Raw genomic sequence first — 27,759 nt, forward strand, 5'->3', positions numbered from 1 at the left:
GGGGGCCTGGGGAGATTCTGGGAAATGGGAATGAAGGAGCCCCCCCACCCCCACCGACTGAGTCCCCCAGCCCCCTCCCTGCAGGCAGGCTCCTCCCCAGAGCATCTGCGGCCCAGCCTTCCCTCGTGCAGGGGGTGCTGCCCGGGCTCAGCCTGTTTCTCTCCTGCCCTCAGGGACCTGACCCATCCGTCGCTGCTGTCGCCCCAGAATGCCCCCCACATCGCCCTGGGCCCCCACCTCAGACCCCCCTTCCTGGGGGTGCCGTCAGCTTTGTGCCAGGCGCCAGGTGAGGGGGGCAGCTGGAGGGGGTGATCTGTCTGGCCAGGGGGAGAGGGTACAGGCTGGCTCTGTGCTGACCCAACTGGCCTCCCCCCTTCCCCTAGGATATGGCTTCCTCCAGCCGGCTCAGGCCGAGATGTTTGCCAGACAACAGGAGATCCTTCGGAAGCAGAGCCTGGCCAGGTGAGGGCGCCCAGAGAGCCCAAGGGGAGAAGGGGGGGGGGCCCTGGGGCTGCCTTCCTGGGTGTGGGGAGGAGCTGGCTGGGTGCAGCAGGGATGGCCTGACCCCCACCCACCCACCTCCCCAGGCTGGAGATGTCAGCAGAACTACTGCGGCAGAAAGAATTGGAGACCCTGCACAGGCCACGGCTGCTGACTGGGGACCCCCTGGGGCTGCCCCAGGAGCACCCTGCCCTGAGGACCCACGAGGGCCCCGAGAGCCACTCCCTGCCCCCATCCTCCCTCCATGAGGACCTACAGCGCAGGCGGAGCGCCATGCTGGTGCTGAGGCACAGTTCTGCACCCCTCTTGGCCCTCCCCCCCCAAGGAGCCCCCTGTCCGGGTCCTGGACCCCCAACACCCCCCAAAGAGCAGGCTCGGCAGCGGCCTTTGGCTCGAAAAGGGGCCGGGAGGCCTGGAGAGGCCAAGGAGGCCTCCGGTCCAGGAGCCCGGGCCCAGGACAGCCCAGAAGATGATGCCAAGGAGTCGGACAGTGAGGACACCGAGGCTCCCCGAGCCGAGTCTGGGGGCGGCAGCCGCACCTGTGATGGCCCCAAGGACACAGCCAGCGGGCCTAGTGGCGACTCTCCAGGGCAGGGCCTGGGGGGCAGGGCTGAGGGGAAGGGGCCCCTCCTGGGTGCCCCACTGCCCCCACCTCTGCCTCTGAGCCTCCCTTATGCGGTCAGCCCCTACTTTCACACAGGTAGGTGGCATGCCCCCCTGGATCAACCTTCCTCTAGAGACCTTTCACCCTCCTCTCCCTGGCTGCGGTTGGGGGGCCCCCAAAGGCAGTCCCTGTGTGGCCTTTGGGGGGCCCCCCACCCCGAGCCAGGCTGCATGATTAAAGGCCACAGAACAGTTTGTGCGGAGTCCCTGGCACTCTGCCCATGTGGGAGTAGAGGGGGGCGTCCCAAGCACCAAGACACAGTCCAAGCCCCCTCAGAGACACTTGGGGCGGACACAAGAAAGTTCAGAGCGGGGAGGGGAGGCAAAGCAGGCGGAGGACCCCAGCGATCCCCTCTGCTCCTGCAGGCACCATGGGGGGGCTGTTCTTGGACAGCGGAGAGGAGGCTGTGGGCCCTGAAGACGTCAGCAAGTGGACAGTGGATGACGTGTGCACTTTCGTGGGTGGCCTGGCTGGCTGCGGAGAGTACGCCCCGGTACGGGAGGGAAGGCAAAGAAGGGGGCCCAGAGCCAGGCACACACTCGGACGAGCCATTTCTCGCCGTCCCCCCCCAGATGGCCCAGGGCAGCAGCAGGGGGCACATTCTTGGCCCCCATCCACGAGTGGGACTCAAAGCCAGCGAGCCCTCCGTGGGGTCTGGCCCAGCCTGGCTGGCCCCACAAAGGGGAACTGTCTTCCACTGGACAGAGGAGTGGGAGATTGCATTTTCTGCTGGGATTTGCCCCATTTGTCTGCCCTCCTGGGCTGTCCAAGGGCCTGAGAATGGGGAGGGCTCCCAGTTGGGGACCGGCAGCCTCCCAGGAGGCCTCCAAAGGGGAAGGTCCTGCCCCCTTGGAGAAGCAAACTCTGAGACCGCAAGATAGACAGATGGGCAGCCGGCCACCCTCTGCTGACCACTGCCACGCCCCCACCTTTTGTCCCCAGGTATTCCGAGAACAGGCCATAGATGGGGAGACGTTGCCCCTTCTGACCGAAGAACATTTACTGACCAACATGGGGCTGAAGCTGGGCCCTGCCCTGAAGATCCGCTCCCACGTGAGTCACCTGCCCCCTTTCTGGGCTCAGCAGTGAGGCAGGCTCTCTGTCCCTCCCTTTGGAACCAAGAGGGAAACTGAGGCCTGTCAGAGGCTGTCCGGTCGAACTCATTTTACCAGAGGAAACGGGCTGAGAGGGGGTGGGGACAGACTCAAGCTGGCATTCAGACCCAGGTGGGTCCTCTGTATCCCGCCTGCTCCCTTCTTTGGGGTGCAGAGCCTAGGCGGGGCTTGGCTGCCCTCCCTCCATTGCTTCACCCTTTTCCTGGGCAATGGGCCAAGCCCGCCACAGGGATCTTGGTGGCTGGGGGAGGGGACACCCCATCGTCCAGCCTGCGGACACCTTTTTCTCTCTCCTCCCTCACAGGTGGCCAAGCGTGTGGGCAGACTCTTCTACATGGCCAGCTTCCCTGTGGCCTTCCCTGTGCAGGCCCCTGGCCTTCGGGGGACAACAGACAGGGAGCTGCCAGGAGAGCTCCAGCCCTCCTCTCCGGCTAACACAGCCTCCCCCTTTGGGGGCGGCTTCTCGGCCAGCAGAGGTTCCCCCAAACAAGAGAACGGGACTCCTTCCCTGCTGGTGGGGATGGGGGACGCGCCGAAGCCTCCCTCCTAACTGTGTGGGTCGCGTGGCCGGGAGCCTGGGAGCCCCCAATGGGCAGCCCGGGGTGCTGGCTCCGGGCACTCTCCCTGCCTTGCTCAGCTTTGTAACTTTTCAAGGCCAAAAAAGGGAAGAGAAACCCCCGACCACAGACAAGGGGACTCGAGGCCCAGGAGGAGGGGAAGAATCCAAAGAATTTCTGGAAGCAGTTCCAGGGGTCTGGAGCAGAGACACAAACACAAGAGCCCCAACTTGTCCCAGCCAAGCTAGCCCGGGGAGGCCGGCTCGTGTGGCCGCCCACCCGCCCCCACACTGGACTGAGCTAATTCAGGTGTCTATGCATCTCGAGCAACTTCAACCAATACCAAAGACGGATGGAGGCTGCCGCACAGGAGGGCCTGCCTCGAGCCTTCCTGCCCTGCAGCCGGGGGCTCCAGGGGGATGCAGGGGGCTGGGGGCGGCCTCTTGGTGGCCAGCAGCCCCCCATCCCGACGGTACCCTTCCCCCCACACTGCACGTGCCACCAACTTTTCTTAGAGAGACTTCTCGGTACAGTTAAGCTTCTTTATATTGTAAAGAAAAACCAATAAAGCCCGACATCGGACGTGGAGATGGAGCTGCTGGGGAGGGGGCCGGGTCAGTCTTCCTCAGAAAGCTGCAGATCTTCCACCAAGTCGTCCTCGCCCTTCACCAGGTCCTCCAGCTCAGCCAGGGCCAACGGCGGGGCTTCTCCCAGGCCTGGGGAGGGAGGAGGGAGAGAGCACAGGCTGGAGGCCTCCTTTATCAGGGAGAACAAGGCAGCCCCCTTCTCGCTGCTAATTAATCACGGCACTAATTAATTTACTGAGGCTGCTGCCGCTTCCAAATAGCAGGGGAGAGGGGAGCAGCTGGCGGCTCTGCGCGCAGGGCCGAGGCTCCGGGGCACCAGCATAGCGCCCGCCATCGCCTTTTAGACAAGCCTCCCAGGAGGCCCCCACTGAGGCACAGTGCCAGCCCGGCCAGATGTGGCCCAGGAACCCCCCAGCTGCGGGCTTGGGGGAGGGAAGCCCCCGGCAGTGTCTCACCCTCCGAGTCCCCGCCCTCCTCGTCCTCGTCCTCATCCTCGTCCTCGCTGTCCTCTGGGCCGCTGCTCAGGCTGGAAGACTCGTCCAGGCTGTCCCCTGGGCCGTCGCTGGCCTCTCCTTGGGCTCCTTTGGGCCCAGCCCGTCCTGCAAATCAGACAGTCGGGGTCACCCAGGCCTCGGGACCCGGGGCTGGGGTGGGCACAAGCCCTCCTCTGCCCACATCCGTGGGGAGCAGCCAGGGCCCCCCACGTGCTGACTCCCCGCAGGGTCTAGCCAGGTGCCCAGGTTGTTCCTGCCCTCCCCTCCCCTGGCCTCTGGTGGTAACAAGGGGATGAGACCTTCTCTCTGGCCTCAGTTTCCTCAACTGTAAGAACGAGGGGAACCTCCCAACAGCCCCCCCCCCCCCTTGCAGGGAGGCAACAGCTGGAGGGCCCGGCACGGCCCAGGTGTAACCCGCCAGAAAGGCTGAGTGCCAGCTCCCAGGGCAGCCATGACTTGTGCTCAGACCACAGAAGGAGCCTCAGGCCTGCCAAAGGGCCCCTCAAGCGTGCCCTGCCTCTGGAGAAGAGGGGGGCAAACCCCTCCACACAGCTGTACCCCAATACGACTCTCAAGTCCCAAACAGGCCATTTCCTGCCCACGCACAAGCCATCTCCCCATTGTGATGGAGCCCAAGTCGGGCGTCCAGCCAGCCACCAAAGGGGAGGTTGAGGCAGAGTCCACCACAATAAAGGTGGCTGGGCCCTTCTCTTGTGAGCTCGGGAACCAGAGCTGGGGGTGCCCCAGAACACGCTACACTGGACAGGGAGGGCTTCTGGCCAGAGAGGAAACTCAGGCAAAAGTGGGATCACAGAAAGTGGCTGGGGGTGGGCAGGAGCCGGACCTGCTGGTCCTGGGGACGCCCCCGAGTCTCCTCCCCTCACACTCCTAAAGCTCAGGGCTGGCCCCTTACCTCTGTGTCCCCTGGGGGCATCGGCTTCCAACCTGGCCCTGCCCACTGAGCTCTCCCACAGACAGGCTGCTTCACAAGCTCTGGGTTTGATTTCTGCCTGCTGGTAAACCTCTGTTGGCTTTAAAAGTCCTTCCTAGCCCTTTCCAGGCCTCTTGCACCTTCCTCTGGTCCACCCTGGCTGCCAGCTTCCCTCCCTTTTCTTCACTCTGGGCCTCCCCCAGCTCTCCCTGGGCCTGTGTGTTCCCCATTAGAGAGGGAGCTCCTCCAGGCAGAGGCTGGCCTGCCTGTGTCTGTGTCTGTAGGGCACACAGTAGGTGCTTAATCAGTGTGACTAACCAGGACACCGATGGCCGACACAGTCACAGCAAACACCTGAGAGATGACTGACGGCAGGAGCCCCCTAAGGGGCCAACTAGGCCTTGAGTTCAAGCTTTGGGGTTTGGGACTCGCCTGAGATTTCCCAGGTCACCCATGTGGCTCCGGGGCCTCCCCCACCCCAAGACACCCAGTGACCCCCATGAGCAGGAGCCCAGCCCTCTGGAGGAGTCCAGGCGGCACAGGGACAACTCCCACCGCCAGCCAGCCTCCCCCTCTCTGGGCCGCCCCACAACAGCGCTTCTATCACGGGCCCCTCCGGACCCCTGGCTTAAGCCCCAGCACTGGGCCCCAGAGGAGCCTGGGGAGCCCTGCCCCCCCCATGACTCCCCCAAGGCCTTCTCCTGCCCCTGGGGCTCCAGCTAAAGGACCAAAGAACCGGGTAGAGAAAGTGGGAACAGGTGAAGAGGCGGCAGCGGCCACCACAGGGGTGGGGGTGTCATGGCTAAGAAGGGACACTCTCTCTCTCCCTGGGATGGTGCTCCCGGGGGCCGCCCTGCCGCCTGCCTGAAAGCCTGGCCTGAGGGGTGCCGGCTCCTGGGCGAAAGACTTTGCCAGCCTCTGAGCCCGCCTTTGGGGCCAGGCAGCACCTTCACCAGCCTGTGCTAACCAGAAAGGAGGGATGTCCCAGGGTGGAGGTGTCCTTCCCATCCGGCTGGAGGCCCACAGAAAATGCCTCATTTTACAGGGAAAGTCACCCGTCCCGCCCGAGGCATTGCAGGCCGGTCCTGACCCTGGGGCTCCTGATCTCCAGGCCAGACCTGCCCCTGCTGGGCTCCCCCAGCCTCCTCTCAGGCACTAAAGAAAGGGATCGCATCCTCCCTTCTGGCTGTTGGCCAGTCTGTTTGGACAGGCCGGCCTCCGGGCCCTCGCCCATGCTGGCTGGCTGACCTCCAACCCTGTGAGCTGGACCGGGCAGAACCAGGCAGGACCAAGCCAGAACGCAGACACACCAATGGGGGCCTGAGCCGGGCAGAGCCAGACAGAACCAGACAGAACCAGAAAGAACCAGGCAGAGCCAGACAAAACCAGAAAGAACCAGGCAGAACCGGGCAGAGCCAGGCAGGCCTAGGCCAGAACGCTGAGACGCCAATGGGGGCCAGGCCTTACCTTTCACCGAGAGCCCTTCGGCCTCCTCCTCAGAGTCGGTGTCCAGGTCAAAGAGGTCCTTGAATTCTCTCCTGTCCTCCTCCTTCCTGTCCTCCGGTCTCCGGCGCTTTATCTCTGGGAAATTCAGTTCTTCCAGCTGGAGGAAAGAGGAAGGAAGGCCACCGTGGGCGGTCAGTCTGGCTGCAGGGAGGGGGAGGGGGAGGCCCCAGGTTTCTCTCGCCCATCATGGCAGTGGGGCCAGGAGCAGGCCTGGTCCTCCTGGCCTCCACCCTGCGGCCCCTCCAGGCCATCAATCTTCTCCAGAGCTTTAATTAGCCATATGGTTACCCTAAACCAGGGCGGGCCCTCCGGCCACAGCCCCCCTGCCCTGACCCCCTGTGACCCCAAGATGGGAGGGCTGGGATGGCGGCGTGGCCTTTGGCCTATTCTTAATTCTGTGGTCCCAGGAAGCCCTCCCTGCTCGACCCTGGGAGACATTAAAAATCCTGGCCCCAGCCCGGCCCCCGGGCCTCTCACCCTCTCTTTGCCGCTGATCTCCAGCAGGATTTCCTTCTCCCTCAGCTTCTTCCAGTGGCTGTAGTACCAGGTGAGGGGGGTGCCCTCGGCCCGCACCTGCTTCTCCCAGGCGTCCTGAGGGACCAAAAAGCTGGGATTGTTCCGGGGTCAACCCCTCCCCCAGCCTCAGGAACCCCCAAAGTGTGGCCAGGCCCGGACGGCGGGCACCCTGACAAACGGCCATCCCTGCCACCCACAGGATGCCGACCTAAGCCTTTCTGTGTGCGGCATCTCTGGGGGCTGAGCTGGGGGCTCCCGGGGTGGTGGGGACCCAACTCTGCTCTCTTTACAAAGCAGTCAGAGCCCCCAGGCCCCGGGTGGCCTGAAGGTCCTGGCTCCCGGCCCTGGGGCCCCAGGACGAGGACAGCGGCCAGAGCCAGGACCCGTGTCCAGGAGGGCCTCTCCGGGTCTGCTCCCTCCCCGCTGCCCTCCACGCCGGAGACAGACAGATCAGGCTGAGGCAGGCCAGGAGGCCCGGCTGTTCCAGGGGCACCCAACGGGCTTTGGCTTCCCCATCTAGATCCCTCCCGGACGCCACCTTCCAGACACCGGCCATCTCTGCCTGGTCCTAGGCAGGCAACTGGGTCAGGGTGTGCAGGTGCTCCGAGTGGTCAGTGTGCCCAGTGTGCCCACCAGCCGCCTGGGCACAACAAGACAAGTGCCCCCTCTCCTCCCCCACACCTCCCACCGGGACTGACCACAGCCTGCCGGTCGGCCACGCCAAAGGGGACCTTCTGCCGCCGGCCGGAGATGTAGTCGGCGTTCTCCTGGATCTTCTCCAGCAGCTGGCGGATCTGCTTGCAGTAATTGGCCACTTTGCACTCCTTCAGGAAGGACTTGAACTGCCAGGACACAGGAGGGGAGGGCTGAGCGGCTCCCCCGGGCCTCCCCCCGGCCTCAGGAGCCGCCCTCCCAGGGACGGAGGGAGTCACGGCCTGTCTGAGGCTGGCCGCATCCACTGGCCAAGTAGCCTTGGACCAAACAGAAAGGGTCTGAGTCACTGTGAGGGGCATCGTCCGAGCTGGGCTGAGTGACCCCAGAGACGGCTATGTGAGCCGGCCTGAGTGTCCTGGAGAAGGACCCTGGGCTGGACCCGAGGGAATGCCCAAACACCCCAGAATAGGGGAGGCGGGGGCTCCTCCTCAGCCATGGAGACAAAGGGAATGGTGGAGGCTCGCCTGTCCGGCCAGGCCCTGCCCGGTGTGTGAGACCCCCCACCCCAAGCTGCCCTCCACGGCCTTTCCACCGCTCTTTCCCGGCCAGGCCCCGAGCAAACCCCAAGCACAGGTCACCCTCGACTCTTCAGCGGCCACCGGGCGGCCCACACCTTTCTCGGACACGGCTGCAGTGGCTTGAGGGGGGCTCGGTCTGCCTGCCTCGAGCCAGGGGCTGGCCGGGCCCCCCAGCCTCTAAACCAAACCCTGGCTAGCCATCAAAGTCTCTTCCCGCCCGGCCCCTTCCCGCCTGCTCGTCCGCCTCCTGCACCGGCCTGGAAAGACCACGTTTGTCCAGACACCCCCAGGAACGTTGGCTTCTGGGGGGCCTCCGGGCACAGGTCCAGGCACACAGTCAGTGCTTTGAGGAGTCCAGTGTGAAGGCCAAAGGGGAGAAGGGGGGGAAAGAGGGGAGACAGGGGGAGGAGAAGGGGGAGACGGGAGGGGAGGGGAGAGAAGGGCTCCCTGCTGTGACGGGCCCACCCCGGGATGCCCCACGTCTTGGCCACACCCACAGTCCCGCAGAAGCCCGGCCCAGGCCCGGCTATCGGGCTCTCCGCACAGCAGGAGTGTCTGCTTGGAAGCAGCCGTGTGGCTGTGCGCGTGGGATCGGGGCACGCCTTCGGTCCCTGCTGGCTGGGCCTGCGACTCCGGCCTGCCAGGCTCAGTAGCAACGCAGCGGCCCCCCCCACCCCGCCAGCCGCCTTCCCGTGGCCCGTGGGCCCTCCCTGTGGTTGGAAAAAACTGGGGTGCTGAGCAAAGCAGCCTGGGTGCGGGTGCGAGGGGGCAGGTCACGTCCTGGGAAGGCGGGAAGGTTGGCCCTCTCCGCCGCGGGGGAGGGACGAGAAGGGCACTCGTGTCCCTGCTGCCCACCTCTGAGCCTGGGGAAGGGAGTCCGGGCCCCCGCTTCCTGCCCGAAGGCCTGTGTGCCTCCCTCCTCCGCCTCCCCGTCAGGACGTGGCCCTCTGCTCACCTGGAGGATGGCGGGCAGGGCCAGCTCCGGGAAGCCGATGGCACAGGCCTGGCTGTGGAGGTACTCGAGGCTCAGGTCGTAGAGCTGTTCGATGAGGCCGTCCTGGAGGAGGGGACGGGGCTCAGCTGCTGCGGCCAGGCTCCCCTGGCCATGTCCTGCCCCGCAGACCCCAGCCCGGGCACCGACTGCCTGGCCTGAGCAGGACAGGGGCCGCCCAGCTGTGCCCGGCCCAGGACAGGGAGCCCTGTGGAGAGCCTCTCTGGGAGCAGTCGTGGCTCACACGATGAGGCCTCGGCTCAGAAAGCTCCGACGGGAGGCTGGGCCGGGCCACGGGACCTCCCCCTCCTTCCCCGCCTCCCGGAGCCCAAGAGGAGGCCCACGTGTGGTGCCCGCACGGGCGGCCGTACCCGGTAGGCCTTCTCCTGCAGGTTCACATTAGACAGCTTGAGGATCACGGCGAAGTTGATGGGCCTGGCACTCATCCGGCCCGGCTTCCTATTGAAGTCCACTTGCTGGAAAATCTGCAGAAAAAGGGGGTCTGAGCTCAGGGAACCCCCGGCACCCACCAGGAGCTGCCCTGCCCCAGCCCCTCAGGGGCTGGCATCCCCCCAGCCGGGAGCCCTGGGGCTCTGCGGGGGCTCAGCAGGTGCTGAAGGGGCTCAGTGGGGGCTCTGCGGGGGCTCAGAGGCCTTCATGACCTCAGAGGTCTTGGTTCCCGGGCCCAGGTTTCTCCTACTGAACCCCCAACACCCCCACAGAAACTTGGACCCAAGTCTGGCATACTGGTGACAGGAAAGGGGGGTGGCCCCTCCTGTCGGTGGAGGAGGAGGAACCCCAATGATCTGCCCTCATGCCTGCCCAGCTGCTCCAAAGACCCTTCCACCCTCACCCTTGGGGGCACAGAGGGCTGAGAACACGGAGACCTTCACCAGGGCTGGGCCCAGGATGGATGGTCAGGGGTCCGCCGTGCCCACCTTGTCTGACAGATGGAGAAATCGAGGCTGGCGGCCAGTAAGAAGCAGAAGAACCCACATTCTGGCCATCTCCAGGCGGTCACCCCCTCAGAGTCCCCCCTCCCCTGAGACAAACATACATCTTCCCATGGTGAAGTGACCCAAAAGTCCTAACAGCACACGGCTCCCGTGAGGCCTCGCAATAGCCCCAACAATCCACCAGTGAAGCTGCCTTTCCGTTGAGTGCCATTATCTAGGTAGCTGGTGGTGCCACAGATTAGAAAGATCCGAATTCAAGTCTTATTCCACATACTTCCTAGCTCTATGAGCCCACATGGGTGACTTCTGCGCTGGCTGCCTCAGTTTCCTCATCTGTAAACCAGGGATAATACCGGCCCTGACCTGTCAGGGAATGGGAGGGCCGATGCCCTCGGTGCCCGGGAACGCTGCGGTGCCACAAGTGCCGCCTATTTGGCTGCTGGGCCGGCCTCTGGCCTCTCCCTGGCCCCCGCCGGGCCAGGGATCAGCTGGGAGCCGGGCCGATCGTCTAGGCAGTGCGTGGAAATAAAAAATTAAACGTCCCTCCCTGGATAATCAATGCTACAAACCTCGTTAGACACGATTATGTCTTTCCTCCAAATGCTATCGATCTCCGAGGCTGCCGCAGCACAGGCGGCGAGGCTGCCTGACGGACGGCCCTGCGTCCTCCCAGGGTCACGGGGGAGGGGGAGGGGCACCCCAACGGGCTCGTGCTGGCTTTCACCTGATTCCCACGATGAGTGGGAGGGAGGGGCTATCATCACCCCCCTTTTACTGATAGGGAAACTGAGGCAGAGTGCACCTGCGAGGCCTGTGGCCTGCCTGGAGGCATCTCCTCTGCCCTGACCCCCCCCCCCAGCTCCCCTGCAGCCACCCCTCCTGGGGAGGGAGGGCCAGACTCTGAATGAAAAGCAGAGAAGGTGGACGCATAACAAATGGATCCCCAGAGTGGCAGCTGGGCCGCTGGGGGGAGGGGCAGGGCCCCGAGGTGGGAGATGGGAGAGGATGTGGTTTCTGGGGCCTTTTGCAGCTCGGAACCGCAGGGGCTCGAGCCTGGGCCCGGCTGCCCGCCGCCCCCTTCTTCCTTCCGGCGGCGACCACGGCTGGCAGCACGCCCGGCCTGCATGCAAAGGGAGGGCCCAGGATGGGGCTCGGAGGGACGCCGCCTGTGCCCGCCTGGCACCGGCCCACGACTCACCTCCAGGATGAAGGGCAGGACGGGCACGAAGGTGCCGGTGCTGTCCGAGAGCAGCGTCAGGGCCCGCACGCAGTGCATCCTCAGCGGGTAGAAGCGGGCGGTGGGGACGAGCCTGGGGGCAGTGAGGGCAGGGCTGGGCACCGCCTCCCGTGTCCCCCCTCATTTCCCGGCACCCCAGCGGCCCTTGTGGGGGCAGAGAAGGCCCCTCCTGCCTCCCTTTCCTTCACAGGGCTTCGGAGAGCAGAAAGGGGGGCCTTGAAACTCCTCCAGGGGCTCCCCCGCACAGCCATCCTGCATTTTTAATGCCCTTCCCAGGCCAGAGAGGAGAGCGGGAGGCGGGGCGGGGAGGGGGCTCCCCACGGTCTAATCTGGCACAAGCACATGGAGCCACGCGGCTGAGGCGGCTCGCCCCCTCCTCCCCCTCCTTGTGCTGGGAAACAGCCCCACCTGCTGGCCGAGGGAGGAGGCGCAGCCGGACACACGGACACACGGACACACACACACACACACACACACACACACGGACACGGGGGCACATGGCGGGGCTCACTTGATGCAGCCGATGATGACTTGGGCCAGCGGGTAGAGCAGGGGCTCGAGCACATGGCGGGGCTGCACGGCGCTCAGGACGCGGCACCACAGCAGCAGGCAGTGCACGTACTGCCAGTTATACACAGCCTGGAAGGTCTCCTGGGGGAGGGGAGGGGAGGGGTCAGGGCTGCCGGGCAAGGGGCGGGGCCTCGCGCCTGTGAGAGCTCCGCCCACCCGCCGCCCGCGCACCTTCTTGTTCATGGTCATGGCGTTGCGCAGGTGGATGGCGAGCTGGCGGATGTAGAGGAAGGCGTGCTGGTAGGAGAGGCCGGGGTCCAGCGCGCACATCTCGCACAGCGTGCGCTGCATGAAGTTGATCATGGGGAGGGCATTGGGCGACGTGAACTTGCAGTTCTTCACGTAGGAGATGTACATTTGCTACAGGGAAGGAAGGAGGAGGGCGGCTCAGGGAAACTGAGGCAGGGTCTGACCTCGAGCTCCCCCCTCCTGTGAGCCGATGCAGCCCCAGCTGCCTCCCCCCTCACCCCCCACTCCTTCCCCCACCCCCTGGATGAGCTAGTGCAGTCAGTCGCCTCCCACCCCCCTCTGAGACCCCCCCTTCAAGACCCCTCCCCCGCCCCAGGGAGCCAGTGCAGGCCCCCCAGGAGTCACCTTGAGGACGGGGCTGAGAAAGGCGTCGTGCTTGTGGCGGCAGACCTTGTTGAGCACCAGGAAGGCCATGACCCGCACAGTCTCCTCCCCTGTGCTCCACAGCGCCACCATCCTCTGCAGAGAGAGCGGCCCTGAGCACCGGCCCTTGACCCCAGGCAGAGCCCCCCCCCAGCGGCCAGAGCTGGAGCCTGTGGGGAGACCTCGGGAAGATGCATGGACTGGGGGGGCCCCAAGACCTGGGCGTCTCCCCCATCTGTTCCACCTGACCAGGGGGAGGCAAAGCCGCCCCCCCCCAGTCCCACTCTTACGCGGGCGGCCATAGCCATCACAGCAGCTGTCTGTCCATCACAAGCAGACAGGACGGCCCCACTCATGATGCCCATCCAGCCCCAGGCAGCAGCTCCTGAACACTGCCCCTCCCAAGGCCTCAGAAGCCCCCTCCCCACCTCACCCCCGGGACGCGGGGCCTCACCTTGAGCAGGACGCGGCACTGTTTGGGGAAGGTGAGGTAATACGGGACGGTGGCCACAACGTGCTGCAGGACGGCAGCCGTCACAGACGCCTCGGTCAGACAGGACACGAGCTGGGGGCCAGAGAGGAGGCTCGGCTCCATGAGGGGCTCTCCCACACCAGACACACCCACGTGCCCTCCTCGAGCCACCCCACCCCTATACCTGGATGACCGTATTCAGGTACGACTTGATGTCCAGGCGCAGCTTGGCCCACAGGGGGCTACTGGACGGCTGCACCAGCCTGGAAGAGAGGCTGGCCTGAGCCCGGTCGGGCCGAGACTCAGGCTCATCCCTGCCTCCCACCCAGCTCCTCCAGGGGGCCAACTCCCGAGGGCAGGTAGGGAAAGGGGGGGGCCCAGAATCTCTCACCCCCACCCCGTCCTTACTTGGTTCTGTCCTTGGGCGGCTTCAGCTGCAGCAACTTCTGGACACAGCCAAAGAGATCCCGGATGCAGAAGGTGATAATGGCATTGAACACTGTGGGGGAGGGGGCATGCGTATGCACAATCACACACACGCCCGGGCAGGGGAGTGCACAGTCACAGTCACACACACAGCCATACATGGGCACACACACAGTGTTATATTGAATCTCTGGGCGCCAGGAGTCCACACTGTCATTGACAGGTGGATCCGCTGGATGTCGGAATGTTCCCGGAGGAGCGTGGGACACAGGAGAGGGCAGTTGGCCCAGGGGGGTATAAAACCACCCTGGCAGCTCTGGCAGGGGTCCCTTTCTTTCCCTGAGACCAGAGATCAGTGGATCCTGGTCTTTTGTGGGATTGAGACTTGCAGACTCAGCCTTGCAAGCTCCTCCTGTTTGTTCCTGTACCACCAACAACCTGTACCCAGACCACCATCTCTGATTCTACTGCCCCTAGATATTAGGAAATCAATCATCTGTAGTTATCCAGGTTTCCCAGGGCCCGGGAGGGATCCGGGAAGTGGGCGGGAGAAGAAGAAGAGGGTGGAAAGGGCGGATATCTCAAACTGGTTAGACATATCATCTAGTGAAGAAGAAGCTGAAAGATCATACAGCAGTTTGTCTATTCTGGTGTGGCTGTGGCCAGGCTGGACCAGAGAGAAGCCAACCATCCTAATTCATTTACTTGCAGAGTTTAGATTCATCATTATCATTTTAATTAGGGTCTCCCAATACCTCTATCCACTCCCATTATCCTCCTTTGTTAAATACAATCACAGTTTAAAGTACCTTCCAGAAGTGGTTATTCAAAGCCTCTTTGGGAAGGGAGAGATGCAGTCAGAGACAAACCTTTACCCAGCTAAAGAGCCCATTAAATAATATCAATTAACCCCAGGTGGGTCCTGAAGGGATGGATATCATCCATTGACCTAAAGGATCCTGCCTGGGCAGGGAGGTGTCATCCCATCCTCTCTCTATACTTCATCTAATAGAGGAGTATCATTATAACAACAGCCACACACATGGTCACACACACATGGTCACACACACATGGTCACACACACATGGTCACACACACATGGTCACACACACACACACACACACACACACACACACACACACACACACACACACACGGGGGGGGCGCGACGGACATCCTTCCCACCTGGCTCACCTGCACTGTCTGAGATCCGGAACTTGCTGGGCTCTTTGCCATCCTTGCCCTCATAGGTGGTAGACACAGCAGCCCGGAAAGCTTGGAGAACTTCATGGAAGAGGCGAGGAGATAGGTCCTTCTGGAAACAGGCAGGAGACAGTGGAGAGAGGGGTGAGGTGTCACAGCCTGGAAAGAGCCGGAGCTCCGGGGCCAGGCCTCGGTTTTCACACATGTGAGGTTCTGGCTAAGCGCTCTACCATCACTCTCTCATTGATGCTCCCAACCTCCCTGGGAGGCAGGTGCTGTCATCATCCCCATTTCACAGTGCAGAGAGAAAGCTGAGGCAGGTGGCCACACGGCCAGAGGTGCCCCCCCCCACAAGGAGGGAGGCACCCCGGCATGGCAGGAAGGGGGGGCTGGAACATAGGGACTCTCAGGGCCTCAGTTTCCCCATGGGAGGCATCTGCCCGAGACTGCAAAGACCAACCCACAAGAGCAGCCAGTGTAGACAAGGCTGGAGATTCCCCAAAAGGGAGATCAAGAGTCTCGCCTCCATCACAGGAAGGGGCTGACCCCTCCATGCCTCAGTTTCCACATCTACAAAGCAGGCACCTCTCTGGGCAACCACAACTCTGGGCTGGATGTCAGGGTCAGGAGAGCTGGGCATAGCCAGCCTCACCTTGGCCGACTCTCTCCAGCGTGTCACCATCTCAAGGGTCAGTCGGGTCTTCTTGGAGCGGCTCTTCTGGGAGCTCTGGGTCTCCTCAGCCTCCTCTTCACCATCTCCATCCTCGCTGGCCTCCTGCAAGATCAAAGGTGGGATCTTTCCCCCATCCCCTACCCCAGATGCCACTCCCTCACACCCAGACCCAATATGGCACCTCTACCTCCTCAGGCACCTCTGCCCCTGGTCACCCCCCCAACTCCAGAGTCCCAGCCAAAATGCCACCTCCTACAGGAAGCTTTCTGGGTCCTCCTCTTCCCAGGACCCTCCTTCTGCTAATTATCTCCCTCCTCTTTACGGACTCAGGTCTAGCCTCTGAGCGTCTGGGGGGTGGGGGTAGGGGGTGTGACCTTGGCCCCCCCCAGACCCTCAGAGCAGAGGATCTAAGAAAGGACAAGCAGGGGAGCTTCATGGGGAACAGACACTCAGCACCCTGGAAGCACTGCAGGGGACCAGGGTACAGAGGCAAGGGAACTGTCCCTGCGCCAGGAGCTCCCCAAGATCTGCAGGGGGGGGGCACACGGGGGAGGGGGCTTCAGGACAAGCCTCCTGGGGGGAGGTGCACTTTGGGCTGAGGATACTTCGAAGAGGCAATCCGGAGGGAGGGCATTCCAGGCAAGGGGGCCAGCTGTGCAAAGACACGGTGCTAGGACATGAGTGCTCTGGGGGATGGGGGTTTGGAACTGGGGATCTGAACCTCTCCTGCAAGGATGTCTGCGCTGGCTGCCACCTTCAAACTTGCACCTCGCAGGAACTGAGGACTCCAGCCTCTCTCCTCTCCCTCCCCACCCCCACATCTGGTCACTGGGGGTCCACACACACCTGACTCCCTCCCCTCCACCCTGGATGGAGCTCCCGGCCTTCAGCCCTCCTCCCCTCAGGGGCCTATATTTCTGGCCAAGCTGCCTTCCTTCCAGCCCCCCGGCTGCACACATCAGTCTATCTCCCATCCCCAGGCTGGTGGCCAGGCTATGCCCCTGCCTGGAATGCCCCCATTGTGGCCGAGGCTCCTCCTGACAGCCCAGCAGGGCCTCCCACCTCCAGCTCATCGGGGAGCGTGTGGAACGTCTCCTCGTCCTCGGAGCTGTCCGAGTCATCGAAGTTGAGAAGCGTCTGGTCGTTCTCCTGCAGAAACTGGTAGAACTCGGGGTCCTTGTCTTTGAGCCTTGAGAGCTGGTCCTTATGTTCAGACGCCCGACCCTGCCTCAGCTTCCTGCAGAGGAAAGGCAGAGCAGGGTCAGGTCAGCCTCTCTTGAACCCAGGCCACGGCCTGCCACACCCAGCGCTGGAGATGCTTGGCCTGGCCCTCTAGAAGGTTCCCGAACCCCAGAGAGCTTCAGTATAACAGAGCCAATCTCGCAGGGGAACCCCTAGGGCATGGAGGGACACGCAGGGGACACAGGAACCAGACAGGCCTGCAGAAGCCTGGAAGGAAGACGGCGGGAGGTGGAGGAGAGAAGAGAGAGCCTTCCAGGCAGGGGCACAGCTGGTGCTGAGCCCCAGAGACAAGGGTGTGAATGACCCATTGAAGAGGCTGGAGAGGAAGAAGGGAGAGAGCCAAAGCAGAACAGTGGGAGCAGGCCGGAGAAGTCCAAATTTTGGGTAATCTGGGCACATCTGATGGGATTCTGGGTGCCTGGGAGTATCTCTGGCCCCACCCCAAGAATTTGTGGGAGTCCAGGCACACCTGAGCTGGACAAACGCCCCCGCTGGGGACGGCTCGGCCAGGGCTGAAGGACGAGGCATCCAGGGGGAGCAAGACGGGCCAGCTAGGAGGACAGACACCAACCTGCGAGGCAGCTACCAGCCGGTGTACCCCCAGGCTCTGCGGGAATGAATCCATGGGGAATGCTGCGTCCAACCCCAAGAGTCTCAAGGTAGGATGGAGGCTGACGAAGGACAGTAAAAGACTTGGGGGCCATGTCAGAGGCTCCTTGGTGGATGGAAATAGCCATCAGAAGCCAGAAGAATATCCTCCCTTACAACAAGGGCAGAAGAGATGGGGTTGTAGCTGGGTAAGGTGGCTCCCTATCCTTCCCTCTCCATGGAGGGGGAGACAGCAGGGCCTCTCCTCCAGTCATGGAGGTTCTTCCCCTCACACTCAGGGAGCCATCATTAGCAGAGAATCCCAGAGAACACACGCTTGGTCCTGGGCGGCCTCTTTGGCCACAAGGAAGGCTTCAACAATTACCCAATTGATTTATAGATCATGTGAAGCCAGGGCCTATGGCAGCATCCAAAGAGATATGGCCCAAGTGAGAGCCAAATCAATGAAGAAAAAATCTGAAGGGGAGAAAGAGGAAGACATAGCCTCTGAGAGCAGAGACCGAAGAGACCTGAAGAGTCGCAGGACAGGAGAGAACAAGGGATCACAGGTCCACAAGGGAGACAGAGGGCCACAGAGGTCACACAGACAGATCTTGGCAGAGCTGGGATTCAAATACAGAGCCCTGATGCCAAAAGCAGCCTTCTGCCTGCTCCAGTCCAACACCAAAGATCCCCAAAATGGACCCCTCTAATAAAACAGCTGCTTGTCTGAAAAAGGTGAGTTTTCAAAGCCAGGGTCTCCAACTTCTGAGAAAATCCCAGGACAGGCATCACAGATGGCTAAAGGATGTGGGAAAGGGGGCAGTGAGCAGCAAGCAGTCAGCCTACCTTGGCCCATTGAGCACAGGCCAGGCAGGCAGCCTCTCCCCCAGCTGCTGTCTGCAGCCAGTTAGGACTCAGGAATAAATAATGCTGCAGGAAGGCTGTAGAGCCTCTAGACCCAGATTTTTGCAAAGTATTTGATTAAGAAAGGACCTTGTCAAGCTTTTTTTTTTTTTTTAAGTCCTTACTTATCTAGGCAGCTATAGGGCTCAGTGGATAGAGAGCCAGATCTGGAGACAAGTGGACTGGGGTTCAAGTCTGTCCTCAGACACTTCCAGGCTGTGTGGCCCTGGGCAAGTCACTTAATCCCCCTTGCCTGGCCCTTATTGCTCTTCTGTCTTGGAACCAATACACAGTCTTGATTCTAAGATGGAAGGTGAGGGTTTAAAAAAAAATAAACCCTCACTTCTGTCTTAGAATTTATACCAGGCCCTATACCAAGATAAATTCAGAATGGGTGAATGACTTAAATATAAAGAAGGAAACTATAAGTAAATTAGGTGAACACAGAAAAGTATACCTGTCAGATCTATGGGACAGGAAAGAATTTAAGACCAAGCAAGAGAAAGAGAGAGAATATTATGACATGTAAAATGAATAATTTTTATTACATTAAATTAAAAAGGGTTTTGTACAAACAAAACCAAAGCAACCAAAATTAGATGGGAAGCAACAAACTGGGAAAAAAGTTTCTAACAAAAACCTCTGATAAAGGTCTAATTTCTCAAATTTATAAAGAAATAAGTCAAATGTACAAGAAATCAAGCCATTCCCCAATTGACAAATGGTCAAGAGATATGAGTAGGCAATTTTCAGATGAATAAATCAAAACTATCAATAATCACATGAAAGTGTTCTAAATCCCTCCTGATTAAAAGAAATGCAAATCAAAACAATACTGAGGTACCACCTCACATCTAGCAGATTAGCCAATATGACAGTAAAGAAAATAATAAATGTTGGAGGATGTCGCAAAATTGGGACACTAATACACTGCTGATGGAGTTGTGAATTGGTCCAGCCATGCTAGAGGGCAATCGGGAATTATGACCAAAGGGCTTTAAAAGAATGCCTGTCTGGGGGCAGCTGGGTAGCTCAGTGGATTGAGAGCCAGGCCTAGAGACGGGAGGTCCTAGGTTCAAATCTGGCCTCAGACACTTCCCAGCTGTGTGACCCTGGGCAAGTCACTTGACCCCCATTGCCTACCCTTACCACTCTTCCACCAAGGAACTAATACACAGAAGTTAAGGGTTTATAAAAAAAAGAATGCCTGTCCTTTGATCCAGCCATACCACCGCTGGGTTTGTACCCCAAAGAAATAATAACGAAAATTGTTTGCACAAAAATACTCATAGCCGCACTCTTTGTGGTAGCAAAAAATTAGAAAACTGGGGGTGGGGGGTGACAGTGTCCCTTGATTGGGGAATGGCTGAACAAATTGTAGTATATGATGGTGATGGAATACTATTTGCTGTATGGAATGATAAACTGGAGGAATTCCATGTGAACTGGAAGAACCTCCAGGAACTGATACAGAGTGAATTGAGCAGAACCAAGAACACAATGTATACAGAAAGTGAAACATGGTGTAATGATCCAATGTAATGGACTTCTCTTCCAGTAGCAACGCAAGGATCCAGGACAATCTCTAGGACCATTTGTGAAAGAATGTTATCCATATTGAGAGAAAGAACTGAGGGAGCAGAAACTCAGAAGAAAAACATGACTTATCACCTGTTTATATGGGTATATGAGTTGGGGGTTTGGTTGCAAAAATGAATAACATGGAAATAGGTATAAGTGATAACATTTATATAACCCAGTGGAAGTGCTTATTGGTAAGGGAGGAGAGAAAGAAAAAGAATCATGTAAACATGGGAAAATATTTAGATAAATGAATGAATAAAAGAACTGCTACTAGGTTTCAGCTCCAAGGCAGTAGAGTAGTAAGGGCTAGGCAAGGGAGCTAAGTGACTTGCTCAGGGTCACACGGCCAAGAAGTGTCTGAGGACAGACCTGAACCCAGGTCCTCTTGTCTCTGGGTCTGGCTCTCAATCCACTAAGCCCCTGAGATGCCCCTCATGCTAGAAAGGTGAGCTAGGTGACAGTCGGATGGACAAAGGCCAGCCCACATGGCTGGACTCAAAGCATGTTCAACTGCTGAATGGCAGCACAGCTGGTGTTTGAGGGTCCCCAGGCTCTAGAGCCAGCTCTATGCTGTTTAACATTTTTATCAATGGTTCCCACAAGGCATCATCACACATGCATGTAAAGATTAAAATTAATATACAATAACTTATAAAGTTTATTAATAATAACCAAAGTAAAAAAAAAGCTAGCTAACTCAACCCAGTCACAAGAGAAGAGCACGAGAGGGAGGAGTTTCAGAACTTATAAACAAACAACATAAGCACGCATGAATTCTGGGGAAAGTAGTTCAAAAGGTACAAAATTCCTAATAAATACATGCAGATGATCCAGAAAGATCTCGGCAGGCACCAGGAAAAATAAAAGATGAAATTCAATAGAGATAAACATGGAATCTTACACATGGATTAAAAAAAAAACAACCCAAAACTTTGCATTATAGGATGGGGGGAGGTGTGGTCAGAAAGCAGCTTGTCTGAAAAAGATCTGGGGTTTTAGGGGACCCTCGAGCTCAAATTGCGTCAGCACTAGAAAAAGTTGATGAGATCTTGGGCTATATCAAGAGAGGCTTCTGGGAAGGAGAAGGTAAAGGTAAAGGGTAATTACATACCCTGCTTGGTCAGGTCCCATCTAGAGTACTGTGCCCAGAGCTGGACATTATGGTTTAAGAGGGACACTGGTGATCATGCAGAGGAAGGGCTAGATGGCACAGTGGGAAGAGCACTGAATCTACAGTCAGGAAGTCTGGATCAGGTTCACATCCCACCTCAGACACTTCCTAGCTGTTTGACCCTGGGCAAGTTGCTTCACCTGTTGGCCTCGGTTTCCTCATCTATAAAATGAGCTGAAGGAAACAGCTAATCACTCCAGTGTCTCTGCTAGGAAAACCCCCAATGGGGTCAAGAGTCAGACACGACTTCACAACCACCAATGGAAAGGAAGTGAGAAAGACAGCAAAGGGCCAGGAGCCCTCTGCACCAGCTGAAGAGCCTGGGGAACATTTATCCTTTAGAAATGGAAACTTGGGGTGGCCTGAGAGTGGCCTCCAAGTACCTGAAGGCTGCCGTGTGTGGGAAGCTTTGCCTGGCTCAGGCCAGGATGTCCATCCAAGAGAGGTCTCCTTAGGCCCAGGAGAAAATGCTGGAGAGTGAAAATGGGCCACCTGGAGAGGGAGGGAGCATCCTGTCCCCAGAAGTCTTCAAGGGAAGCACTATTTGGGGGTGCTATGAAAGGGAGGCAAATTCATGCAAGAAGAGATGGACAGGCTGGCCTGGGAGCTGGGAAATCTGGGCAAGCTGAGGCCAGAAGACTTGGATCCTATTCCTGGCCCCCTCCATGGTGGAGCATCAAGCAGGAAGTACCCCCTGCTCCCCCTGCCTCTCAGGGTAAGGGCTGGGGCATGGAAGGGGGTGGTGCCCCTTCTGAGACACTTAATGTCCATCATAAGCTCCGGCTATCTGTCTGTCTGTGGCCCCTGGGCCCCACAGCCTCCCTGCTCTTAGCAAGTCTTTCTCACTAAATCTTGACTGTCCCAGTGACCGCTCTGAGATAGAAAAGCAAGGGCTGTGGCATTGTGGCTAAGGGGCTTCACCTGGCGAGGAAGTGTCAGAGACCAGATTTGAACCCAGAACCTCCCAACTCCAACTCCAAGTCCCAGCTCTCTGCCCATGGAGCTTCCCCTCCCCCACCCCCCCAAACAGGTCCTTCTTATGGAAGACAAGAGCCCAGCATCTCAGTGTAAGCGTGAGGAGCCGGATGACCACAAGAGTCAGAATCCAGGGCAATCACCACTGCCAGAGCTCAGTGTGCAGCCAGGGATGTGGGAGGTGGGGAAGGCGGGGGAGGGAAGGACTCAAAGCACAGGCCTGCTTACTTTGTGGCTGGCCCCTCCTGGGCAGTCAGCTTCCTCTTGGGGGCCGGGCTCGGCTTTGCACCCCGGGCCCCCTTGGGGGGCAGAGACACCTCTTCTTCCTCCTCAGATTCACTGTCCAGTTCTGAGTCAAAGCCAGAGGTGAGGAACTCATCCACGCTCAGCTCAGCAAGCTTCCTGCAAGAAGATAAGCAGGGGGCTTTTAGGGGGTCTGGCAGAAAGAACCCAGAAAGCCAAATTCTGCCTCCCTCACTTCCCACAAGCCTCAGTTTCCACAACTGCAAAATGTCACACAAGTGTCCTGAGGATGAGCTGAAACAAACACTGTTTTCTTTAATAACCTCTCCTTCCCCTTAGAAGTAATAGCATCAGGGGGCAGCTGGGTGGCTCAGTGAATTGAGAGCCAGGCCTTGAGATGGGAGGTCCTGGGTTCAAATCTAGCCTCAGGCATTTCCCAGCTGTGTGACCCTGGGCAAGTCACTTGAACCCCATTGCCTGCACTTACCAGTCTTCTGTCTTAAAACCAATACACAGTATTGACTCCAAGACAGAAGGTAAAGGTTAAAAAAGAAGAAGTAATAGCAAGTATCACCTCCAGGAAAGGGCTAGGAAGTGTCTGAGGCCACACTGGAAGCTAGGCCTGGAAACTGAGTAGGAAGTAATTGTCATCCTGTATCATTAATAGGATCATTCTTACTGGCTCTAACATTAGCAAGCCCCGCCCCCTACCTTGCATCCCGCCCCCCCCTCCTAGAATCCCGGGATTTCTTCAAAGCCTCCCATTGGAGACAGCTGCTTGGCCACTTCCACCCCACTCTCCCTCCACTTTACACCTAGTTTGCACATACTTCTGTGTCTGAGCTTAGGGCCGGAGGGGGAGTGAGGGGTCACTGGAAGCAGCTGACACCCTGCTCCCATTTTGCAGAAGAGGAAACTGAGACCCATGGGGGAGTGACTTGTCCAAGTCTATTAGGTACTCAGTGGCAGGGATCTGAACCTCTCAGAGGCGTGGGGAGTATGGGGGAAGGACCATTCAGGACATAGAGGGAATCGGGAATCCTCGAGTTCAAATCCTTCTTCGGATAGTGACTAACTATGAGTCCCAGCCTGGAAACGATTTCGGAGCATGCTGCTAATTTCCCCGTATGTAAAATGGGGTTAATCTGGGGCTAGCCTGAGCCCCCTGCGCCCTCCCCCAAGGTTCCAATGCAGAGGCTTGTAGAGCGCTCAGTATGCGGGGGCCTGACACACAAGCGCCTTAATAAGTGCTGGTTCCCTGCTCCTCCCCCAAGATTGAGAGGAGACAGACTAAACTGCCTCCTTTCCCCGCCGGAACCTCCCCAAGTGTCCGTCTCCTCCCCAGACTCAGTTTCCCCTTCTGTGAAATAAGAACAAGGGGAGGGGGAGGGAAAGGAGAGCGACCAAGATCTCCCGGCGCCCCAGAGGCGGCCGAACCCACGTGTCAGCGGCGGCAGCCGCCCCTACGCGCCCCCCGCTACGTACCTCCGTCCGGCGCCGCGCGGGACCTCTGCCGACACCGCCATGATCCACGCTGCGCAGCGTGAGCTCCGCTTCCTCTCCCAGCGTGCCCCGCGCTTCAGGGGCGGTCCTGATAGGGCCCCGCCCCCTCGTCCCGCCGAGGCTCCGCCCCCAGGCAGCGGCTCTCCGGTTCTGAGGCCGGGAGGAGGCAGTCCGTGGTGCGGGCGGGCGGGCGGAATGGAGGTGAAGCCACTATTCTTGGGGTGGGGGCCAGGAGAGAGGAGGGGCTAGAAAGTAGGGGGATGAGAGCAAAGGGGAGAGAAAAGAGGGAGGGAAGGAGAGACAGACGGAGTAGATACAATTTATATAAATTATAATTCTACTCTATATTACATATGATATTGTATTCAAATTGTATCTCATTCAAATTGTATCTGATATATTTATAATTCTACTTTCAAAATGTTTTTCAATTTAATATCTCTATTTTCTTTGTCTTATTAAAAAATTTGCCCCAGCTTGGTCCTTTGAGATCTTCTCAAACTCTGGTCCTTCTCTCTTCCTAAGTCTCAAGTAACTCTCTTGGATTTGTCTGTAGTCAGAAATGGAAGAGTCAGGCCTAGAGACAGGAGGTCCTAGGTTCAAACCCGGCCTCAGCCACTTCCCAGCTGTGTGACCCTGGGCAAGTCACTTGATCCCCATTGCCCACCCTTACCACTCTTCCACCTATGAGACAATACACCGAAGTACAAGGGTTATAAAAAAAAAAAGAAAAAGAAAAAAGAAAGAAATGGATAAGTTCCCTCCATCAAGAAAAGCAGAGATCCTTCCGCAGTTATTTCCCAAAGAAAAGGTCTGATGTCACTCTTTCTCATTGAACTCCCATGACTCCCTTTTACGGCCAGAATCAAGTATCCAGTGTCTTCAGCATTTAGGACCCTTCACAAGCTGGCCTCTGACTATCATTCCAGTCTTCTTACACTTTACCCTACTCCACCCACTCTAGCCATTCAGCTCCAGTGATCTAATTATTCCTGATTGTGCTTTTTCTTTGGTGGTCCTCCATGCCTCGAAGACTCTTCCCTCCTTGCCTTCACCTCTAGGCTTCCTTCAAGATTCAGCTCAACTCCCACCTTCTGCAGGGGTCCTTTCCAGGTTCTTCCAATTGCCAAGGCCTTCTCTCATAACTTATTCCAACTATATTATAGATATCTTGTATTAGGTTTGTTTATTTAATGTTGCCCCTTTAGAAATGAAGCTGTTTCCAGGCCTAGAGATGGGAGGTCCTGGGTTCAAATCTGATCCCAGACACTTTCTAGCTGGGTGACCCTGGGCAAGTCACTTCACCCCCCATTGCCTAATTCTTACTGCTCTCCTATCTTGGAACCCATACACAGTATTGATTCTAAGATGGAAGGTGAGGGATTGAAAAAAAAAAAAAAAGAATTGAAACTCTTTGAGACAGAAGTGTTTGGGGTCTTTCTTTGTATCCTCAGCACTGGCACATATTTGATGTTCAATAAATGTTTACTGACAGTTACAGAATAAAAACCCCAAATAAATAAAAAATAAAGACAGGTAGTTTGGGGAGGAGGTGCTAGCAATTTGGGGAGTCTTCTTGTAGAAAGTAATGCATGAGCTTGAAGGGAATAAGAGATTCTAGCTGGAAGGGAAGGGAAGGAGGGAGAACACTCAGTTACCTTCTCTTTAAAGGAATAGAAGCCAGGAGGTGGTAGCATTGGACATCCTTTAAGTAACTTCTCCCATTTGGGATTCAGAGAGAGAATGTGTGTGTGTGTGTGTGTGTGTGTGTGTGTGTGTGTGTGTGTGTGTGTGTGTTTTACTTGGATCTACAAGGAGATGGGGAGAAGGCAGCACAGTGAGGAAAAACTTCATTCTTCTTAGAATTATCTTAACTGTTAAGATAATGAAGAAACAAGATTTAGGAGGTAATCAGAGGGCAGAAACGTAAATAAGTTAGCTGTTCGAGATCTGATCAGCTGTTGTTTAGTTATATTCAGTCAGATCTGATTCTTTATGACCCCATTTGGAGTTTTCTTGGCAAAGATACTGGAGTAGCTTGTTATTTCCTTCTCCAGCTCATTGGACAGATGAGAAAACTGAGTCCAACAGGGCCCCCCAACCACAAAGCTAGTAAGTGTCTGAGGCTGAATTTGAACTCGGGTCTTCCCAACTGCAGGCCTGGTGCTCTACCCACAGCACTATCTTCAGTTATCTCATACATATACCAGTTTTGGTCTATACAGAGCCAGACAAGCCTTGGATCCACATAGCTTGGAAGGTTTAGGAGCAGTGTTGTACCAAGGGAGTGATGGTCATCAGAAACCAATAGCTGTCATTCCTGGGGGACAACTGCTATATATGGGGGAGAGGGAAGGAGGGAAAAGGGAGGGAGGAGAGACAGAGGGAGAGAGGGGGAGAGACAGAGAGAGAGGGAGAGATGGAGAGAGAGACAGAGAGAGACAAAGAGAATTGCTGACGATGTACTAGGCACTGTGCTAAATGTTAGGGTTAGGAAGAAAAAAGAAAATAAAAATAAGACATTGAGCCTACTGCCATACCACTCTGAATGTACCTGGTTGGGCCTTGCCTGGGAAGACTGGGTGCTGCAGCCCTAAAATATAAATATAAATATAAGTAAAGTAAAATATAAAATAAAATATAAAATAAGGGGCTGAGCCTGCTAAGTCTTAAAGAAAGCCAGAGATTCCAAGATTCTAAGACTAGGTGTGTGCAGGAGGGGAAAGCTATAGAGTATAGGCCAGCAAAAAAGAATGAAGTTTGGAGATAGAATCTCAGGAGTTAGGAGGGGAAATACAGTGGAATCACTGGGGGCAAGGAGGCAAGGTAATAGAATGGAAGAAAGTTGGCAAGATCAGGAAGGGGCCAGGTGGGAAGAGTTTGAAATGCCCTACAAAGAATTCAGAGGGGAACATGGATGTAATAGGGAGCCACAGGGTAGCCACTGAGTAGTGGGTGCCATATCACCCCTGCATTAGGAAGGTCACTGGCAGCTGCATGGAGAAGAGATTGAAGATGGGAGAGGTTGGAAGCAGAAAGATCATGGAGATGCACTGGACAGAGTTTTATTAGAGTTTATAAAGTGGAGCACCCAGGTGGCTCAGTGGATAAAGTCTAGAGCTGGGAGGACCTGGGGTTCAAATCTAGTCTCAGCCAGTTCCTTAGCTGTGTGACCTTGGACAAGTCACTTAACCCCTTTGGCCAGCACTTACTCTTAGAATTGTTACTGGGACAGAAATAAGGATTAAAGAAAAGTCTAGCAAGGGCTTTACCGGTATATCCTCCTTTGAGCCTCACAGCAGCCCTGGGGAGTGAGCCTTCCTCTGCAGATGGGGCTCCTGAGTCCTTGGCTGAGTGACTGATGGGGATACCTTGCAGGCTGGCCAGGGTCAGGGGCCAGGGGTTAGGGGTCAGAATCGGGGTTGGTGAGCGACATCAGTCAAGGCTGTTAACTCTGAAAAAACACAGAACTATTAGATAGTCAGAAAAGCCACTCTTTAATTAAGGGAAAGAGGAACAGGGCTGACTAGGCCTCCACTCAGAGCCGTGCCTTATGCAGAGTTGAGGCTAGATGAGGACTCCTGGGAACAAAAGAAATCGGGGAACTTAGGTACCATTTGGGAAGCTCCAGGGGCTGGGAAAGATGATTGACATCATCATAGTGACAGGATGCAATCAAGCCCGGGGAAAGGGACCGGAGCCAGAGGCCGGGGTGTAAGGGAAGGGGCTGCTTACCAGGGATGCTAAAGGCGGGTCCCTGCCCTGGTGTGTCTTCCTGGGAAGGGTCTCTGATACTACGGGAAGACTACCTAAGACAAAAGGGTATTCAGCATTTACCCCGGGGTCCATTATTCAGTCTGCCACTGCAAGCCTGAGAATCTTTTCAGGGAACCGGGAATAAGCACAAGCTTTGGGGTCTCCAACCTACAAGCTATTCCTAAAACTTGGGGTTCATCAGATCTCACTAGGCCAAAGTTTGGGGTCTCTAGATTCCACGCCCACAAGGCGTCAAGGCCAGCTGGGCTGAAAGCTGATGGAGGGGTTGGGGCTGGGGCGGGGGTGGGGGTGGGGCCGGACCTCTTCCCACCCCTCCTCCTGAAATCAATCTAGGGGAGGGCCCGGAGGCGGTGCGGGCGGGCCCGGCAAACACCCCTGCTGCGCTGGCGGGGGCTGCAGAGTGAGCGGAGCAGAGCGTGGGGCGGAGAAAGCGGCAGCGGTAGCGGTAGCGGCGGCGGTATCGTCGGCGGCGGCATCCCCAGTAGCATCTGCAGCGCGGCCCCAGCACCGCCGTTGTCCTCTCTCCC

At 57.7% G+C, this 27,759-nt stretch overlaps 3 protein-coding genes across 4 annotated transcripts in view; 2 read left to right on the plus strand and 1 right to left on the minus strand.

The window, feature by feature from the left end:
• SAMD11 (sterile alpha motif domain containing 11) overlaps window positions 1–3,276 on the plus strand; it is a 63,180-nt gene extending 59,904 nt beyond the window's left edge. The window contains exons 6-11 of the mRNA XM_044668622.1: window positions 85–286; window positions 384–462; window positions 588–1,201; window positions 1,531–1,658; window positions 2,108–2,218; window positions 2,585–3,276. Coding sequence (XP_044524557.1) covers window positions 85–286; window positions 384–462; window positions 588–1,201; window positions 1,531–1,658; window positions 2,108–2,218; window positions 2,585–2,830 — 1,380 coding nt within the window. The 3' untranslated portion in view covers window positions 2,831–3,276. The remainder of the gene's footprint in view (window positions 1–84; window positions 287–383; window positions 463–587; window positions 1,202–1,530; window positions 1,659–2,107; window positions 2,219–2,584) is intronic.
• An 89-nt stretch (window positions 3,277–3,365) lies between these two features.
• Window positions 3,366–23,490, minus strand: NOC2L (NOC2 like nucleolar associated transcriptional repressor). 2 transcript variants are annotated; one of them, XM_044667481.1, is made up of 20 exons: window positions 23,438–23,490; window positions 21,938–22,111; window positions 16,306–16,480; window positions 15,223–15,345; window positions 14,562–14,682; window positions 13,350–13,440; window positions 13,126–13,204; window positions 12,924–13,034; window positions 12,452–12,565; window positions 12,029–12,217; window positions 11,799–11,938; window positions 11,249–11,360; window positions 9,466–9,579; window positions 9,059–9,160; window positions 7,570–7,713; window positions 6,833–6,946; window positions 6,317–6,452; window positions 5,216–5,249; window positions 3,880–3,941; window positions 3,366–3,544 (listed from the first exon to the last, which is right to left on the minus strand). In XM_044667481.1, the coding sequence occupies exons 1-20, from the start codon at window positions 23,476–23,478 to the stop codon at window positions 3,453–3,455; spliced, it is 2,268 nt and encodes a 755-aa protein (XP_044523416.1). In that variant the 5' UTR covers window positions 23,479–23,490; the 3' UTR covers window positions 3,366–3,452. The 2 variants fall into 2 exon arrangements, with proteins under 2 accessions (XP_044523416.1, XP_044523415.1); XM_044667480.1 differs by lacking the exon at window positions 5,216–5,249 and having other exon boundaries at window positions 3,366–3,553; window positions 3,880–4,023.
• Window positions 23,477–27,759, plus strand: part of KLHL17 (kelch like family member 17) — an 18,900-nt gene continuing 14,617 nt past the window's right edge. The window contains exons 1-2 of the mRNA XM_044668623.1: window positions 23,477–23,602; window positions 27,566–27,725. Coding sequence (XP_044524558.1) covers window positions 23,477–23,602; window positions 27,566–27,725 — 286 coding nt within the window. The remainder of the gene's footprint in view (window positions 23,603–27,565; window positions 27,726–27,759) is intronic.

The sequence above is a fragment of the Gracilinanus agilis genome, chromosome 3 (assembly GCF_016433145.1).
Source record: "Gracilinanus agilis isolate LMUSP501 chromosome 3, AgileGrace, whole genome shotgun sequence".
In the NCBI taxonomy this organism is placed as follows: Eukaryota; Metazoa; Chordata; class Mammalia; order Didelphimorphia; family Didelphidae; genus Gracilinanus; species Gracilinanus agilis.

What these genes read in the sequence shown, in the direction of transcription:
- NOC2L (XM_044667480.1), bottom strand. Translation starts at nt 23,478, where the DNA reads ATGGCGGTGTCGGCAGAGGTCCCGCGCGGCGCCGGACGGAG. An exon ending in CCATGACCATGAACAAGAAG is followed by an intron (nt 11,939 to 12,028) that starts GTGCGCGGGCGG and finishes CCCCTCCCCCAG; the next exon opens with GAGACCTTCCAGGCTGTGTA. An exon ending in AGATCAGCGGCAAAGAGAGG is followed by an intron (nt 6,453 to 6,832) that starts GTGAGAGGCCCG and finishes TCTTTCCTCCAG; the next exon opens with CTGGAAGAACTGAATTTCCC.